Genomic DNA, 18,106 nt, shown 5'->3' with positions numbered 1-18,106 from the left:
CATACCACACGTACCGCTACGGCCCCATGAGTACTCAGGTATGGACCGTACCCACGCATACATGCGTGGGTATGGTACGTACCCCTACAGCTCCATGAGTACTCAGGTACGGACCGTACCCATGCATACATGCGTGGGTACGGTGTGTACCCCGCCATCGCATATGTACGGTGCGTACCCCACCATTGCTAGGTACGGTGCGTACCCTGCCATTGCTAGGTACGGTGCATGCACCGCCATTGCTAGGTACGGTGCGTACACCGCCATCGCTTATGTACAGTGCGTACCCCACCATCGCTTATGTACGGTGCGTACCCTGCCATTGCTAGGTACGGTGCGTACCCCGCCATTGCTAGGTACGGTGCATACCCCGCCATTGCTAGGTACGGTGCGTACCCCGCCATTGCTAGGCATGGTGCGTACACCGCCATCGCTTATGTGAAGTCATTCCCTGTGTACGAGATGGACGTTTTCCTTACAAATCGTAATTCGGTAAGCCGGTCCGCATCGTACTTGTACATTCGGACTCTATTTTTACAATTTGTATGGAAAAGTGTCCGGGTCCGTGTCGTACAACTTTTCCAGACTCTAATTTGTAAGGATGGGGTGGATTCGTATGTATTTTTCACATACGAATCGTACTTCACGGGTCGGACGGGACTCGTACAATTCGTATGGAAAAATTTACAGATACGAGTCGTACGGGGGAATAAAATACAGGATCGGAATCGGCCCCTAAATGTTCAAATGTGATGCTGTCACTCTGAGACTGAATGTATTTATGAATGCTGGTGAGCTGTTATGTAATTTACTTCTGGGTTTATTTATGGGTCATTTTTGAGACTTTGTAACTTTCTGCACATATGCACTAAGCATTTGTAATTTTCTAACATGTTTATATTGTGTATTGACTAACCATCAAACTAGGAGTAGTTCCTTGTGAGAAAAGGGATCGCCAGGTGGTGAAGCCACCAGTCTGGCCAATAATGACGCAGGGGGACCAGAAGGTCATATCTTAATGCAATCACACACCTGTTGGGGTGTCATGCTTCATCATTGGGCGCTCTTCGTCTGGCCGGTGCTGCAATGCCAGATGGGCTGGGGGCTCTTTATTGGAGATCTTTTGATCTGAATATGCCGTTTAGGTGAATGCAGGAGAGGGGACGGTGCAGAAGTTTTTCTAGTGGAAAGTGAAGTTTGTCTAAAATAGACTCTCGTGCCCTAAAGAAATTCCTTATGGGGTAAGGGTACCAGGACTATATAAAAACAGTGGTGCTATCATTCAAAATGTACCTAGACAGCTATCAACAAAGTGAGGTCGACATGTTTCATGCCTTAATTGCCCAAAGGGTCAGTCAGCATTTCAACAGGACCAGTAAAAATATGAAAGTTTGTTGCCCCCTGAGGGGCAGGGGACCTCCTTTCCAATAAAGGATGGCCACTCTATAAGTACAATACTGCACCTGGATGGTTAGTACAATGATTCCACCCGAAAGTGAGTAGGTAATTACCCCGTAGGCAAGGCGGAGGGTCTCGGAGAAACTACGGGACACTTAGTGAGGTCTGGTACATTGCCGCTTGACCTATCCTCAGTCCGGAGGAGGGTAGGTCAAGCGGCATTGTCCCAGACCTCACTAAGTGTCTTGCAGTTTCTCTGAGTTAAAGTCCTTTAGTTCATCTTTACAGTGGCATCAGGTGGCATCTCCTTTGAGCTGGGTATCCTTTCACTATCAGTATTTGGACAAAATATCAAATTTGAAAGATTGAGTTGCGGGAGCATGGCTTGGTGCCATTTTAAGATGGTTGCACGCCACTGTGGCTCTGTGAGAGGACACACAAAGCGGCCTCGGTGGAGTGGCTTCTTTTTTTTCAACATTGAGGTTTCCTCTCTGGAATTTATCCAGGAAGCTCTGCGATGACGCTCATTTCTTCTATACAGCCTAAGAGAGCTTAAGTCATCTCATGTCAGGAGCGCATCTTCCTTTCACGGACTGATGTTGATTTATGACGTGCTGAGGAGTTGTGATGAAGCATGACAGCAGCTATCTCCTCAGCAATTTTTGAAGATTAACGTTGGAGCAGAGGCATGACTGGAAGTGTTAACCCTTGCAGCAGGAACACATGCAGCTGGTATTTTCTCCTATCTGTAATATTGTGTGAGCTGCCGTTTATATTTCTTCGAATACTCTTCTCTTCTGATTGCTTTTCCAGGGAGAATTGGAGTCATTCAATCACGCCTTTTCCCTAGCAAGTTTTTGGTTATTTTTTCACTTGCTTGCTTATTTCGGGGCTTGTAATTACATGTTTTACTGTGTTTTTGTTTCACTTCAAGCCCTTTCTGAGTCGAATTTCCTAAGTATTGGTCTGGCCTGTGTTTCCTCTTTTTTATGTATTTATTTTTATGGAGACACTTCTTCACAGCCTTTCATAACATTTTTGTGTATGACCAGGCTTTCTTCAGGTAAGTCCTTAAACTCGCGCCTTCACTTTGCATTTATTTTAAAATGAAGGGTGTTTATACTCACAAGAGTACTGGAGCCTCCCCTTCCTGAGTCATATCTGCTGTAGTTGTTCTACCTGCTACCAGCAAAATTCTACCTAAAAGACTCAAAAAAGATCCACTGTCACCTCTAAATCTCCTCCTAATGCTTCTCTAGATTTGCTTTAGTAGGAAATAAAAGCTTTGCGCTCCTTCATGGAAGAAACAAATGTTAGATTACGAAATCTTTCAAAGAGATGAAATCTTATGAAGCAGCGTATTTCTATAGTAGAGCGTTAAATTTGTGATTTGAAGGATACTCCATCTAAGGTCATTCTCCTTCCAGAGCAATTCACTAGCCTATGTAGACAGGTTGACGATTTGGAAAATCACAACAGAAGAAACAACCTTCGCATTTATGGATAGCCTGAAGACACAGAGGGTACTAACCCTATATCTTTTTTCAAAACTTTCCTACGGCAGCATTTAAATCTTACTGACGGTTCATCTCTTAACATCCAGCGAGCTCACAGACTTGGGCACTCTCCTAAAGTTCCAACCACATCTAGGAAACTTTGAGGAGTCATCTTGTATTTTCTAGAGTACACAGGACTAATGCAGGTCATTTCCGCTGCCATACTACTTAAACGTATATCCTGGTATGGGCATGATTTATTCCTTTCTCAAGGCTATGCCAAGGTTACTTTAGATCGCTGAAAAGAGTTCTTAAGTATTCGAACTATGCTTCGCTCCCTTTGAGCCTGATTTGAACTTTTTCACCCATGTCTCTTCAAGGACACTTACGATAATAAAACTACTACCTATGAAGATCCATCCCGCTTTAAGGAGTTTCTCGCTAGCCAAAAACGGAGACTATGGATTTTACTGCATCATCTTATTTGTTTATATGATGCTATGTTGTGTTGTCTTTTTGCTTCTTTATGCTTCTTATACATTGATATTTCATGTGATATATGCAGCCATGTCATATTGATGTGTTTCCATTTTTAACGTATGGTTTCGAATTTTGTTATAGGGTCCGAAGCGTTCTTGGTTACTATCTACTGCTTCCTATTAATTATAACCTTTTCTTCCTTACGGGAGTGATCCCGTCTTGTTTCTTGTTCATCTCTCCCGTCATGTGTATTATTGCCCTTCGTGTACCTCTTTTTCCTTTGGGGTCTCATCGTTCCATCTTTTCCCGTGGTCCCCCTGTCCTCATCAACGGTTTCTGTATGTATGTTTATTTTTATTCTTCCGATCTTCTTTTTTCATTATTTCTTCTTCCTATACTCCAACCTATTTTCTTTCTCTTTCCTACCTTCTTTAACTCACTTGTTTTTACTTAATTTTTTTCATACTGTGTACTTTCTCTTTGGACAGGTACCTCCATTTTCTGGCCTTTATTGCATTTCTTATTTCTAATTAATTATGTGATGCCTCTTAATTTTTTCAAGGTTATGTGTGCACTGCTTCTTTTTAATGTTCTTTACAGTTGTTTCTTGGAATTTCGGGGGGTTGAATTTCCTTCTCAAGTATCAGCAGGTTTTATTGCATTTGTCAAACCTTAATGCCCACATTGCAATTTTACAAGAAACACACCTTAAAAGACAGGACTGTATGAAAATACGCAAGGGTTGGATGGGGAAAGTGTATTTCTCGCTGGATTCAGATGATAGATGGTTTTTACTTACATTATCTACCAACAAAGTTCCTATAGTTTTATTTAATGTATATGGCCCTACTGCTCCTGATTGTCAGTTTTGGTCCACCATTACCCAGAAACTATTGCAGCATTCAGATGACAATCTATTATGAGCAGGCAACTGTAATCATTGGGTTGATATCATTGTAGATAGACACTCTTCAGCTCACTATATTTCCAGCAAATCACAAAAAACAATTGTACAGATTCTTTCCAAGAAATTAATTTTTTAGCCCCTGATTAGTTTTTCAGTTATGCACAGTGTCTGTTAGTGGTAATCTCAGCGCCAGGATACCCGTCGGGTGGCAGCCGCGCTATATAAGTACTCTATACATACATACATACATACATACATACATACATACATACATGCTATTAGAAAACATCACTTGATAGATGCCTGGTGACGTTGCAATCCCTCCTTGAGGGAATACACTTATTTTTCTCCAGTTCATCATACCCAATCTAGGATAGACCATATTTTTCTCTCCCATCATCTTACTCAATGTTTACATAGTACGGATACAGGTACCATTTTAATTTCTGACCATGCCCCAATGTCAATTCAATGAGACCTTTTATCTACATGAAACTCTTCTAAACAGTGGAGATTCAATAACTCTTTAATGATGGATACTGATTTTATTTCCTCCTTCACTTCCTTTTTTCATGAATGCTTTCATTTTAATCTTTCTGATACTATTTCCTTCTGTACCATTTGGGATGATTTTAAGGCTTCAGCTCGAGATTTTACTATGAACTTTGTCTCAAAAAAGAAAAGCATCCTAGGCTCACTACGAAGCATTATTTGAGAACATAAACACCTTGAACATATTTACTATACTTCTCATACACACAGGGCCTTGAAACAACTTATTGCAGCTAAATTATCTTTTAACAAAGTTCCCACTGAGTCTGCCTCATCTTATCTAGTGCCATGTATTATGGGGGTCAAAATAAATCTGGCAAGTTGCTAGCAAATTATGTTAAAATTAAACAAAACAGACTATTTTTTTAATCCATTACAGCTGATATTGGTCATACTTACGCCATCGACTCTGATATTTTAGGTCAATTCCATTCTTTTTATGCCAATTTATATATACCTGAACATTCACCTTTGTATCAAGACATCATACAATATCTTTCCTCTATTCACTAACTAGATTTTTGTCAAATAGATTTTTCTTCTCTGAAAATAGAACTGTCGCTTTCAGAACTGTATCTTGCTATGCTTTACCTCCACAAAGATAAAGTTCCTTGACCCCACGGTTTTACTGCAGAATTTTACATTAATTATTCTCATATTCTTTTACTCAAATTTCTTACTTTAATTCAATCTTTCTCTGATTCTTTCATGTCTTCTGGTTATTTTCTCAAAGTTCTTATCTGTCTTATCCCGTAAAATGGTAAAGATTTGCATTACTCCAAAAAATACAGACCCATTTCTTTGGTCAATTTAGGTTATAAAAGCTTTACCAAGACACTGGCAACTAGACTACAATCTCTTTTGCCCAATCTTCTAGGGAAGGACACTCAGGGTTTATTTCTGGTAGATACCTTTCAGACAACACCCATTTGCTCTTTGATATTATATCTAATCTGTTGATCTTCCTGTAGCCTAGGCAGCCATTGCTTTAGATGCTGAAAAAGCTTTTGACGCGGTTAATTGGTCTTTTTTATTTCATGCTCTCTGTTGGTTTGGTTTTGGGCATAAAACCATTAATTTGGTCTCCCTCTTGTACTCGTCAACACAAGCTGCCATTTGTGCTAATGGTCTTACTTCTGCTTTCTTTCCTTTGGGTAGGGGAATTAGGCAGGGCCTGCCTCTATCTCCATTTTTCTTTCATTTGGCACTTGAATCTTTTTTTCAGATTCAGACAAAACCCTCTTATCAACTGGTTCTCCTACAATGCTCAATATATCAAACTATCTGCATATACAGATGATAATTTGTTATTTATGTCAAAACCTCATTCCTCCCTCCTTGCTTTTTCATCAGAATTTGTATTTTATAATCTGGTTTTTGGCTCTAAAATAAATACTAATAAATGTGAAATCCTAGCCTTGAATAACTTCACTTTTAAACATGACTTGTCGTCTTCTAACTTTAAATGGAGAGCTATGCAAATTAAATATGTGGGTTTTCAATTTATTCCCTCTCTTACTACTTTTATCTCTCTTAATTTAGAGGTGCCAATTCACAAGATTGTTTCCTTAACTTCTAGATGGCACTCTTTACACTTATCGTGATGAGGCAGGTTAGATACAATTAAGATGATGTTAGTCCCTATTATTTCATTTACTATTTCTAATATTCTGTTAAATATCCAGCTTAAATCCTATAAAACAATTTATTCTATTTTATCCTCTTTTCTTTGGAATAACAAAAAATCTCATATGTCCTTATCTAAATTGAAGCATCCTAAAGCAGAAGGAGGTGTACATTTTCTGTATTTTTTTAACTACCATAAAGCATTACTTTTGAAGCAATCTGTTTATTGGATTTCATCTCCTTCTTTATTTGCTCCATTATGGGTAGACGCAGAACAAGAGTTTCTCTCCACATTTTCATTTCTTGAAGTCATCAAATTTATATGCATGCCTTGGAAGATATGTACCCCGATTTCTCGACATACCTGTAAGCTATTGCTCTCAGTTATTCCAAGTCACCCTGCAATCTTGGGAACTTTTTTGGAGTCTTCAATCATTTTACACAACTAAATAATAGACCTATCTTCTGGCCTTCTTGGAGAACTTAAGGGCTACTTTGGGTCAAACAATTATATAATAATAATGATTCTTTTATTTATTTCTCAGAAGCTTCCATAATGTTTAGTTTATAGTCTACTTCTTGGCATAAATTTCTGCTCTTATGATATATCATATCGCAATCATACAATTTTTTCCAGTCCCCTGCCCTCAATGATCCACCATCCTCCATTAATTTAACCAACCTTTTAAATACAAATCCAAAAGCCTCTTCTATCTATTAATTCCTTCAACATACAATTAGTGATGGTCCTAAATCCCCCATAGAACTTGTTTGGGAAAATGATCTTCAAGTTACCTTGCCTATCTCTAAATGGAAACAGATTGGGATCAAGATTAGGAAATCCTCTTGTGCAGCTAATACTACACAATCAATTTTTTGTTTATATTAGACTTTTTACAACTCCTGCTCTTCTTCATAGGATTCATCCAGATACTCCGGACACATGCTGGATGTGCTCTGCACAACATGCTGACCTTAAACATTTAATCTTTTTCTGTCCCTATGTCTCCACTTTCTGGCACCAAGTTTAGGATCAAATGAATTCTGTATTTTGTTTAAATACTCCTTACTCTGGTGGTATTTAAGAGGAGGCAAGATGGCGGCTGTGTGAGCACTGCTGGCAGCCGCTCATCCAGCGCTCCATAATCAGATGAAACCCCCGTTTAGATGGAAAAATGAACTCGCTAGGTTTCGCTAACAAACGGAGAATGCAAGGGGAAAGGAATGCTGGAATCGCTCCCCGACTAACTTACTCGTTCGCCTGTGCGGTCCTGAAGGCGTTTTTTGAGTGGTGTGGAGTGAGACGCTGGTCCCAGTTTCCTCGTCGGGACATGCCGCCAAAACAGCGAGTCCCCCGCGGGAGCACAACGAGACTCAGTGGAGGACATTGTGAGTAATAATAATCTAAATATTTATGCAGCTAGTATCAGTGTTGCTACAATGGCTTTCAAATCAGTACAAGGGGATGCAAAGGGTAATGAACTCCTACCCACCACTAAAACAGACAAGTTATTGATAATGATAGTAGTGCAAAGGGAAATATGGATGCCAATCTTGTAAAAACTTCCAAACCTATTGATACACTGTGTGAGTGTCCTAGAACACCGGAATATGGAGAGATATTTTTTTCTATTAATAAGGACTCAGAATTATATAATCCCATTGACCTAACAGATTTTGACAACTCTGGCACGGATTCAGATAGCTCTCTCTCTAACCCTAGTACACAAAAGCGACTTCCCTCCTTAGTAAAAAGAAGGAAAAGGGCCAAAGGTGGGGGAGCCTTAGAAGAGATTGTCCAGTCAGGATCCGATCATAGCCAGCTAATATGGGACTATTCAACAACTCAATTGCTGAGTGAAGATGGTGGGCACGATGAAGGAGACACTGGTGGTGGATTAGCAAAACAGTCTGTCAAATTGGTAAATGCAGTAGAATCACCCCTTCAACGAGTTTGATATATGCAACCCTTAAACAGATGCAGGGTGAAGCAAGACAGGAACACAAACTTGCCCATCTTGCGACAAAGAAGCTTCAAAAAGCAATACGAAAAGTGAACAAGTCCTGTGCTGAGATTACGGAGAGAAGGATCGCCCTGGAGGAACGAGTAGTGGCACTAGAAACTGGCGCAGAGAATTCAGCTCAACAAGTCTCCACAAACGAATCTCGTATCATGGACGTCATGTGGAAGCTTGAGGATTTTGAAAATCGTCAGCGTCGCAATAATTTAAGACTTCTTGGTATCCCTGAAAATGTGGAGGGCGAGGATATTAGAGGTTTTGTGTTGCGCCTGCTGAAAGGGGGCTTTCTTGAGCTGGGGCATTGGGAGTGGGAAAAGGAGATTCAACTGTGCTTCATTTCCCTCTCATGCTTAAAAAGAAGCAGGGTCTCAACAATACTAATGAAAAGCCTAGAGCTATATTAATTTTTTTCGGTAACTTTCTTCTGTGTCAAGCAGTGTTTGATAAAGTTCGACATGAGGCATGGCGGTCTGCCGAGGGCTTCACCTTCTTTGTTAGACCTGACTTCTGCCATATCACGGTAGAGAGAAGGTGGAGGCTTCACCAACTAATCTTGCTCTTTCAAAAGATAGGGGCAGAGGCTTATCTACTTAGTCTGGCGAGACTTAAAATTATCTACAAGGATACCACCAGAGTATTTTCATCTGAGATACAAGCTCAGGACCATCTTAGTGAAATTTCGGAGACTAGGATCTCTAAGGGGTCTGATGGATAGATTCGAAACAATTGGTCTGATTGAATTTATGTACGAGAATGAGATGGGGAAAAAAAGGGGGTTAGCTTGTCTAACTGTCTTTGTTTGACTGTTTCACTTTTGGGGGTTTTCTTTTTTGGTTTGGTTTGTTTTTTGGAGGTGGATGAGCAGCTGGGGAGCAGCTTCATGCAGGAGGCATCACGAGGGTCTGCGGACCTTTTTTGCCGAGGGATAGAGGGAAGAGCAGGGGGTGATGGAGGGAACCAGAGCGGGGTGTGGTTAGGGGGGTTTCGGGGGAGTGCTGAACCAGTTGGTTGCATTAGATATGCTAGTATTAGTAGGTAGCAGGAAGGGGTGCAGAGTGGGCATGTGTTATATTTAAAATGGTGCTAAAACAATTGAAGATAGCATCAATTAATATATGTGGCCTGCATAATCCCTTGAAAAAACGTAGGATTAATGTTGACATACAATATTTAAAGGCAGACATAGTCTGTCTTCAAGAGACTCAAATCGAGGCCATCAGACTGGAGATTGCTGAATTAGAAGGGTACCACCTGATCTCTGCTACAACACAGGGAACACGTACAAGAGGGGTTGCGGTTATGGCTAGGAAAGGAACAGGGCTTAGGTTCTTGCGCTCTATATCAGATCAATACGGCAGATGGGTTATTACTCAATGCTGTGCCGAGGATTACTTTATGCTCCATATATGGCTCGATATTGGACAATCCAACTCTTTTTGAGCAGCTGAATGTGGAGTTAGTTGGCTGGCCTTTACACCTGATCTTATGCGGAGATGGTAATTTAAATCTAGCTAATGGAAGTGGGAAGATAGGTGGAGGATCCTATTATGGACGCAAACCCAAAGTTTTTAAAGTGCTTTCTAATTTATGTAAACTCATGGTCACTCCGATGCATGGTCTACACTAAAACCTCAAGACGCGGGATATGCTTTTTTCCGGCTCTCCACCAGACCCATGCTAGGCTTGATTATTTTTTAGTGTCTCAAGAGATTTTGACAAAATCCAACATAATAAAATTCCCTCGGGTGATGTCCGACCATAGTCTATTAGTGTTAGAGATCTCACTACAGGCATTAAAACCCCCCATTTCTCGCTGGACCTTTAATAGAGCTCTATTGTACGAGAACGAGTATGTGCAACATATGAGGGAATGGATTCCTAGATTTTTAGAAGAAAATAGGGGAAGCACGCAGGTAGAGACAATTTGGGATGCATTTAAAGCTAGGATTAGAGGGAAAACAATGAGATATGGTTGAGCAGCACAAGCAAAAGAGAAAAACTATCTCCAGGAGCAATATCAGAAATTGAATGAAGCTGAAACCCAGCTGGTACAGGCTCTCACCAACAATGGCGAAGTAGAACAGGCACAAGCCAAGGTGGCTATTGTTAAATCCTCAATCATAGAAATGTCATCACATAAAGCAGCAGGGAAATATTGTGCCTGGCGGTCTAAATTGTATGAGTGCGGTGAAAGAGTGGTGGGTAGCTTACTGGTGATCCGAGCAAGACAGCAGATAACTCAAGGGGGTATACTTGTAATAGAAGAACCGTGGGGTAGGGTCGGTTACAGAACCTCGGGAAATTCGAACTGCCTTTCAATGTTTTTACCAGAAATTGTATAGTGAGGATATTAACAATAATGAGGAAAGGTTGCAGAATTATCTGGCTGTGGTTTCAGGGGAGAAATTAACTGCAGAAGAGAGGGAGGCTTTAGGGACACCAATAACAGCAGAGGAGATTCATGGTGCTATTAACTCTTTGGTAAATGGAAAGGCAGTTGGCCCAGACGCTCTACCTGGAGAGTTTTATAAAATGTTTGCCTCTTCCATACAAGAAATAATGAAGGATGTGTCTTTGAAAGCCCACAATGGGCAAGGTGCCCTGGGGTCTTGTGAAACAGCTAAAGTGGTTGTATTTCCCAAGAAAGGTAAGCCAGTAAATGAAATGGGGTCTTATCACCCTATTACCTTAATAAATAGGAACGTTAAAATATTCGCTAAAATTCTTGCTGCACGTCTTGTGGCTATTATTAAGAAGTTAGTCTCCTCAACCCAGCATGTGTTTGTACCTGGACGCAGTACAATAGACCATGTTCATAGGGTTATTGCTCTTTTTGATGTGAAAGATATTACCAGAGACCCTATCGGGCTTATCCTGCTTGACGCGGAGAAGTCCTTTAATAGGGTCTCTGGTCTTTTTTATCGGCAACCTTAAAAAACAGAGGGTTAGGAGAAAGATTCATTATGGCTATTAAAATGATGTATAGAAATCCGGTGGCAAGAATATCAATCATGGGAGGGATATAGGATCCGATACTGATTAGCAGAGGGACCCGGCAGGGGTGTCCATGCTCCCTCCTATTGTTTGCACTATATATAGATCCGCTTGTCAGAAGGATTGAAGCTAATTTCTTGATTGCAGGAGTGCAGAGCAATGGGGGGATCACGAAAATATTGGCTTATGCTGACGATCTCGCGATTACTGTCTCAAATCTCATAAATGCCTTAAGCGAGATTGAAAATGAAGCTGATATCTTTGGGAAGCTATCGGGTTATCATTTAAATCAAAATAAAAGTCAGGTCTTGGTCGGGAATGGCCTTCAGATAAATGATACACAAGTGGTTCAGAAAGCAGTATATTTGAGTGTAGAAATCACGGCAGATGTTTCTAAAATTACTGAAAACAACTTGAACCTTCTAATTTCAAAATTTAAAACTGAATTTAGTCGTATAGAGAACCTTAAGCTTACGGTGGTAGGGAGGTGTAATGCCATTAAAATTAACTTTTTACCAAAGATTTTATATTTCTTCAGGGCTATTCCCCTGACCATCTGCAACTCCTGGTTTACTACTATGAATAAACTTTTCTCCAGGTTCATCTGGGCTGACTGTCGCCCTCGGAGAGCTCTTAAATTGTCAACTCTGCCTAGAGACAGAGAGGGCTAGGCAGTACCTAATCTTCAATTATATTATTGGGTGTTAATGCTTCAGAAAATGGGGATATTGCTCAATGAAAAGGATGATACATAGATGTTGGGCTCCTCTGCTTCTATTTTTGGGCTGATCTTAGGAACTGAGGCACTTGGGTTCAAAGTTAGGCAGGTAATCCATATAGAAGGTCAACTTTGTCATAACTAAAATCCTTAACATACTTTATTAAATACCATATTTTTCTGACTCAGCTGTAATACAATTTAGCAAAGCTACTGTGCTGCACCAGCTGGCATATCAAAGACCCTAGTAGGCAATATGCTAATTCAATGGATGTCTGCTGCTTGAGGAAGGGGTTGGGACTGGAATCTCAATAGCAATTACCAAGCATTTACCTGCTGATTCATTGGGGAGGGTATACTCTTTTGGAGGAAAAAGGCAGGTCTGGGTGGGAGGAGATTACCTCAGACAGATGATTCCCTTAATACTGGATTGAGATGACTTTTTTAACTATCCTAATCATACCCAAAATGAACACAATCTAGAAGAGACAGTGAGCTGTTTCTTTCAGTACAAATTAGGAACGGAGTGTTGATGTGGCCCCACTAGGTTGGAAGAGTACCCTACCAATGATGAAAATGCTCATGTGCCCCTACACAGACTCAGGTATGGTGAATCAGGACCACTGGGTTCATGTAATTTGTATTCAGGCTAATTTGCTAGTATTATCAGGAAAAAATCTTTACCTTTGAATGAATCAAAATGATGTACCAAGAAACTGCATTCTTCAATAACTTTGTCTTCTATAGTTGATTTTCCCATGCCAAAGTCTCTTAACGTTGTTATTGTAAACCTTCTCATCACCTTCCAGTTCTCTCCGTGAGATAGAATAAGACCTAAGTAATAAGGTAAAAAATATAAAGGACATTTTATTGGTGAATGGATCTCCTATATATGTGACTTATTACAGTCAGTAGCATATAGTGAAAATACCATATGTGGTTCTCTTTAAGTTATGATGTTGGTACAATGCCTTTTTTATTTAGCATACAGTAGCTACAAGAGTATTATATTTATTACTGATAATGCTGCAGGCCCAATACAGAAGCACTTATATTTTGGAAGGAAATTTAAATAGTAAGACATTTTAGTAATATATGATGGGTCTCGCAACTTCAAATATAGAACATTCCAACCAACATTTGGGTGGATAAATATATATCTATATCTATCTATCTATCTATCTATCTATCTATCTATCTATCTATCTATCTATCTATCTATCTATCTATCTATCTATCTATCTATCTATCTATCTATCTATCTATCTATCTATCTATCTATCTATCTATCTATCTATCTATCTATCTATCTATCTATCTATCTATCTATCTATCTATCTATCTATCTATCTATCTATCTATCTATCTATCTATCTATCTATCTATCTATCTATCTATCTATCTATCTATCTATCTATCTATCTATATATATATATATATTACCTACTGGCGGTCGCCAGTAGGTAGTTATAGTTAGGACCACGTTTCCATAGGAAATCCGCAACATTCTATTTTGAATAACTTTGGCGCCGGTCGACGAATCCTCGCGAATTTTTCAAAATAGGTGGGGCGCTACGCTCCTCTCCTTCCCTGAAAGTCTCGGGGGGATTCGTCAAGCGGGAGCTGAGATAAAAGGGGGGTCCCAAAACGCGTTTTTCCCATGCATTTTTCCATAGGACCTTTAGACAGGGCTACAGCCCGAACGGCTGAACAGAATTACTAGAAATTTGGCAGAGAGGTAGTCCTCAGGTCAAGGAAGTGCCTTTTGTAGGTTTGGTGTAAATCTGTTCAGTAGATTCTGAGAAAATAGCCTTTAAATCAATATATATATCTGAGCCAGCTTACGGTGCGCTTACGGTACGCTTACCGTACGCGTACGGTGACGTGCGCGAGCGCGATTCTGATTGGCTCTTAGATCTTAGTAAACATTCGAATCGGTCGAAACCAGGAAGCGGCGGCCGCCATTTTGTGTATTTCACTCCGGTAAAAAAGGGTGATATTTATTGATTTTTTAAAAAATCGCGGGGTACGCGTACGGTAAGCTCACCGTACGCGTACGGTAAAAAAAAAAGAAAAAAAAAGAAATGAAATGCAGATTTAAGTGTTTAGATATTAGGGGGCTCTAAAAAGAGCCGTTGTGTTTATGAAGTGATTTTTTATTGGTACCTACAAGTAAGTACCGATGCAGAGTCTAAGGTTCAAGAGGAAGACTCTGTTCCCTTCATCAGTGAAGTGCACACCATCTCCTCTATAAATGTCTTGCATGTCGTAACGCAAGTTGTTGTGGTAAATGGAACCCATACCATAGTCACGGAGGAAAGCAGAAACAGATTTGTTGACGTGCTTTCTTGCTTTGTCAATCTGCGGACAGAAATGATTGGACCAGTTCCATTTTTGCCTTTGGCATATGTTAGAAAAGACAAAGGCAGTTTTAGGGAAAAGTGAAAACAGTTGTGCAAAGGTGTCCTTCATAAGCATTTCCAGACCTACCCCAGTCAAAGTGCCTAGGTCATTGCCACCGCAGTGCACTATTATGAGGTCAGGGTGTTGGTTTTGCATGAAGGATTTCACCAATGGCATCAATTGGTGCCACTTTAACCCTCTCTGACCAATCCATTTAATGTCTACATTTGGCAAAGCAAGGTCTCTCACCATACCTGTTTTCTCTGCAAACTTTTCACTCCAGAAGACATAGCTGTGTCCTACAATCCACACTGTGAACATCTTCAAAGGAGATCTGGATGCACTCAGGAGGTGTATTTCAGTAGAATGGTAAAAAGAAATGAAAGACAGTTTGGAAATGGAGGCATATATATTTTTTTTTTAAAAAAAGAACTGATTGGCTGTTTCATACCATTCTACACTAAAAACTAGGCTGTATGTGTAAATTTATAGAAGCATGTTTTGTATTGGTACAGAAAAAGGTGTTACCAAAGAACAGTACTATGGATTTGCTGTTAGGTTAGAAAAGTCAAGCACTCTTGCTCTGTGGAATTGAAACATTGTTTGGCGAACTTCTGACCTAACTCCACACAGCAGTGTTCCATGAGCTGTTGCTATGGTAGCAGGCAGAAGTCAAGTTGGGGGAAGGGTACTAGGCAGAAGTCAAGTTGGGGGAAGGGTACTTTTGGAAAAGGGTTGGTTTTCAACCAATAGAAATGTGTGATTACATTTGAAAAAAAGGGGGAAGCACTGAGATTTGAAATTAACATGTATATATGTGGAAAAAGAGAGGGAAAGTTTGCCATTATCTGGTTCTGCTGAGAAGAGAGAGGTGTAAAGAACAGAGATCCTGGCTCTGATAATCTGCTGTTTGAGTGCCACATTTCTTTCACAACTAACTAATTTTAAAGGTGAGTTTAGAGTTTGAGAGGGGATGTATATGGTAAATTAAGAAATGAATAATAGAAATGCAATTCTTTTTGTTGAAGTTGTGTTTATTATTTTCTGTTTTGGGAGAAATTTAAATGTGAGGAACAAGTAAAATAATATGGACTATGTTTTCACAATAAATTAAGGTGTACTGGTATAAAAAAAGAATAGTTTAAGGGTTTGAGGTTGGACTCAGTAATGCAAATACATTCAGCATCACTAAGGCTGGTTGCCCTTGCTGGAGTGTAGGCAGTCACCCAGGTTACAAATAGTGCTGGTCTGAAAAAGCAATTTGGACATGTGCTTTTTAAAAAATCTGAAAAGTGGATTCATAATGTGTCAGTCTGTAAAAGTGATTATCACTTGCCAAAAAAAAGAGCAGTAAGTGTGCCTTCAAATTGGCAAAGAAATTTCGTTTTGTGACTAATGTGAAAACATGACTCTGTGTGCAAAGAGGAATTATAGGCAGAGATTTATTGCGTATTGCTCTGGTGATTTCACAGTTGCATTAGATGGAAAGGGGGAGCCATTTTTTGGTGCAGAAGCAGACTCTTAGCACACACCCAGCTGCTTACCATGTGGAATCATGCACAGTATTCACAAGCGAGTGGGGTTTGAGGTTTCAGTCAGTAATGCAAATACATTCAGCATCACTAAGGCTGGTTGCCCTTGCTGGAGTGTAGGCAGTCACCCAGGTTACAAATGGTGCTGGTCTGAAAAAGCAATTTGGACATGTGCTTTTTAAAAAATCTGAAAAGTGGATTCATAATGTGTCAGTCTGTAAAAGTGATTATCACTTGCCAAAAAAAAGAGTAGTAAGTGTGCTTTCAAATTGGCAAAGAAATTTCGTTTAAGGGCCTAATGTGAAAACATGACTCTGTGTGCAAATAGGAATTACAGGCAGAGATTTATTGCGTATTGCTCTGGTGATTTCACAGTTGCATTAGATGGAAAGGGGGAGCCATTTTTTGGTGCAGAAGCAGACTCTTAGCACACACCCAGCTGCTTACCATGTGGAATCATGCACAGTATTCACAAGCGAGTGGGGTTTGAGGTTTCAGTCAGTAATGCAAATACATTCAGCATCACTAAGGCTGGTTGCCCTTGCTGGAGTGTAGGCAGTCACCCAGGTTACAAATGGTGCTGGACTGAAAAAGCAGTTTGGACATGTGCTTTTTAAAAAATCTGAAAAGTGGATTCGTAATGTGTCAGTCTGTAAAAGTGATTATCACTTGCCAAAAAAAAGAGTAGTAAGTGTGCTTTCAAATTGGCAAAGAAATTTCGTTTTGTGACTAATGTGAAAACAAATGTAGTAATATATTTAAATAAAATAAAGGAATTTTTTTTTAGTTTTTTTCAGGTATTGCTGAAGAGCAGTGAACAAAATTTAAGATGCCTACAAAATCCAGAGTAAAAAAAGACCACAAAAAAAACCTATATTTGAAGACAACTGGAGGACCTAAGTTAGTTGAAGATGCTCATGTTGGGAAAAAGAAAAAATCTTCTGGTAAGCAGACAAAACATTTTCTAAAGAACATATTCAAAAAAAGGAAAAATGTACAAAATGTCTGTACTGGAAAGAATGATTTCAATCGAAAAGGACAGGAAAAAATTGAGAATTTAGTTAATGCAAATATACCTTCTGCAACTAAAAATATTAACTTAAACAGAAAAACAGCGTTTAAAGAGATACGTAGAAAAATGTTTCAGAGAAGAGTTATGTCCAATTTGATAAAGGATGTGAAGAAATATAAGCAAAAGGCTAAGTTTTATAAGAGAAAAAAAGAAATTGAAGCCATTGCAGCAAAGGCATTAGAATTAAAAAGGAAACTATTCATTTTAATTTTGAATAGGATGCGTACATTAGACAAAATGGTTAATGTACTGAAATCACATAGCAAAAGGAAAAGAGTAGTGAACAGAACAAACTTTTCTAAAGTGTTTTTAGGAAAATGGATGCATAGTTCAAGTAGTGAACCTTTTTTTAATGAAGAGAGTTATTTTCAAAGTAATAGTTTGCTGCATGCAGTTGACACCAGAGGTCGTGCTTATGAAGTGAAAAATGGTTGCATAATGGAGAAGGAGATAATGGTTCCAAGAGATGAGGTACAAGTGATGGCGGATGAGGCTATGGGGAGACGTCCTAAAGCCCCAGTGTACACTTGGAATTGTAGTAGTATTTGCACTGTGCGTCAGGAATCTATTGATAAATTTCGTGAGTTTCTAAGAGAATATAGTAAAAAAAGTGTAAAACAGAAGATTAAGGTGCTTCAAAGTCTGGATCCATGCAGAGTGAGAGAGAATACTGGTTTGCAGGGTCATTCTCTGGCTTGTCTATCTAGAAAAGTGTGTAATAGTGTTTTCCATCATTTTAGGATGCTGGCTGTTCATCATACTCAAATGAGAAAGTTTGTGAGACGGTTGTATTTTGCTAAAAGTCCAGCAATAAAGTTAGATGAATTGAATAGGGCTCTGTTCCGTGGAACGGTATCAGATGTAGAGAAGGTTGTTGATGAAATTCAGTTTTGTTACTTTGGTCCTG

The 18,106-nt window shown here is 39.6% G+C and overlaps 1 protein-coding gene across 1 annotated transcript in view; it reads right to left on the bottom strand.

The window, feature by feature from the left end:
• Positions 1-18,106, bottom strand: part of LOC146816627 (cytochrome P450 2K4-like) — a 543,019-nt gene that overhangs the window by 265,510 nt on the left and 259,403 nt on the right. Inside the window, exon 3 of the mRNA XM_085610507.1 lies at positions 12,877-13,026. Within this exon, the coding sequence (XP_085466633.1) occupies positions 12,877-13,026 (150 nt within the window). The remainder of the gene's footprint in view (positions 1-12,876; positions 13,027-18,106) is intronic.

Source organism: Triturus cristatus, chromosome 6 (assembly GCF_964204655.1).
Source record: "Triturus cristatus chromosome 6, aTriCri1.1, whole genome shotgun sequence".
Classification (NCBI taxonomy): domain Eukaryota; kingdom Metazoa; phylum Chordata; class Amphibia; order Caudata; family Salamandridae; genus Triturus; species Triturus cristatus.
Note: the sequence above shows the minus strand (reverse complement) of the source record. Positions and strands in the feature narration are given on the sequence as shown.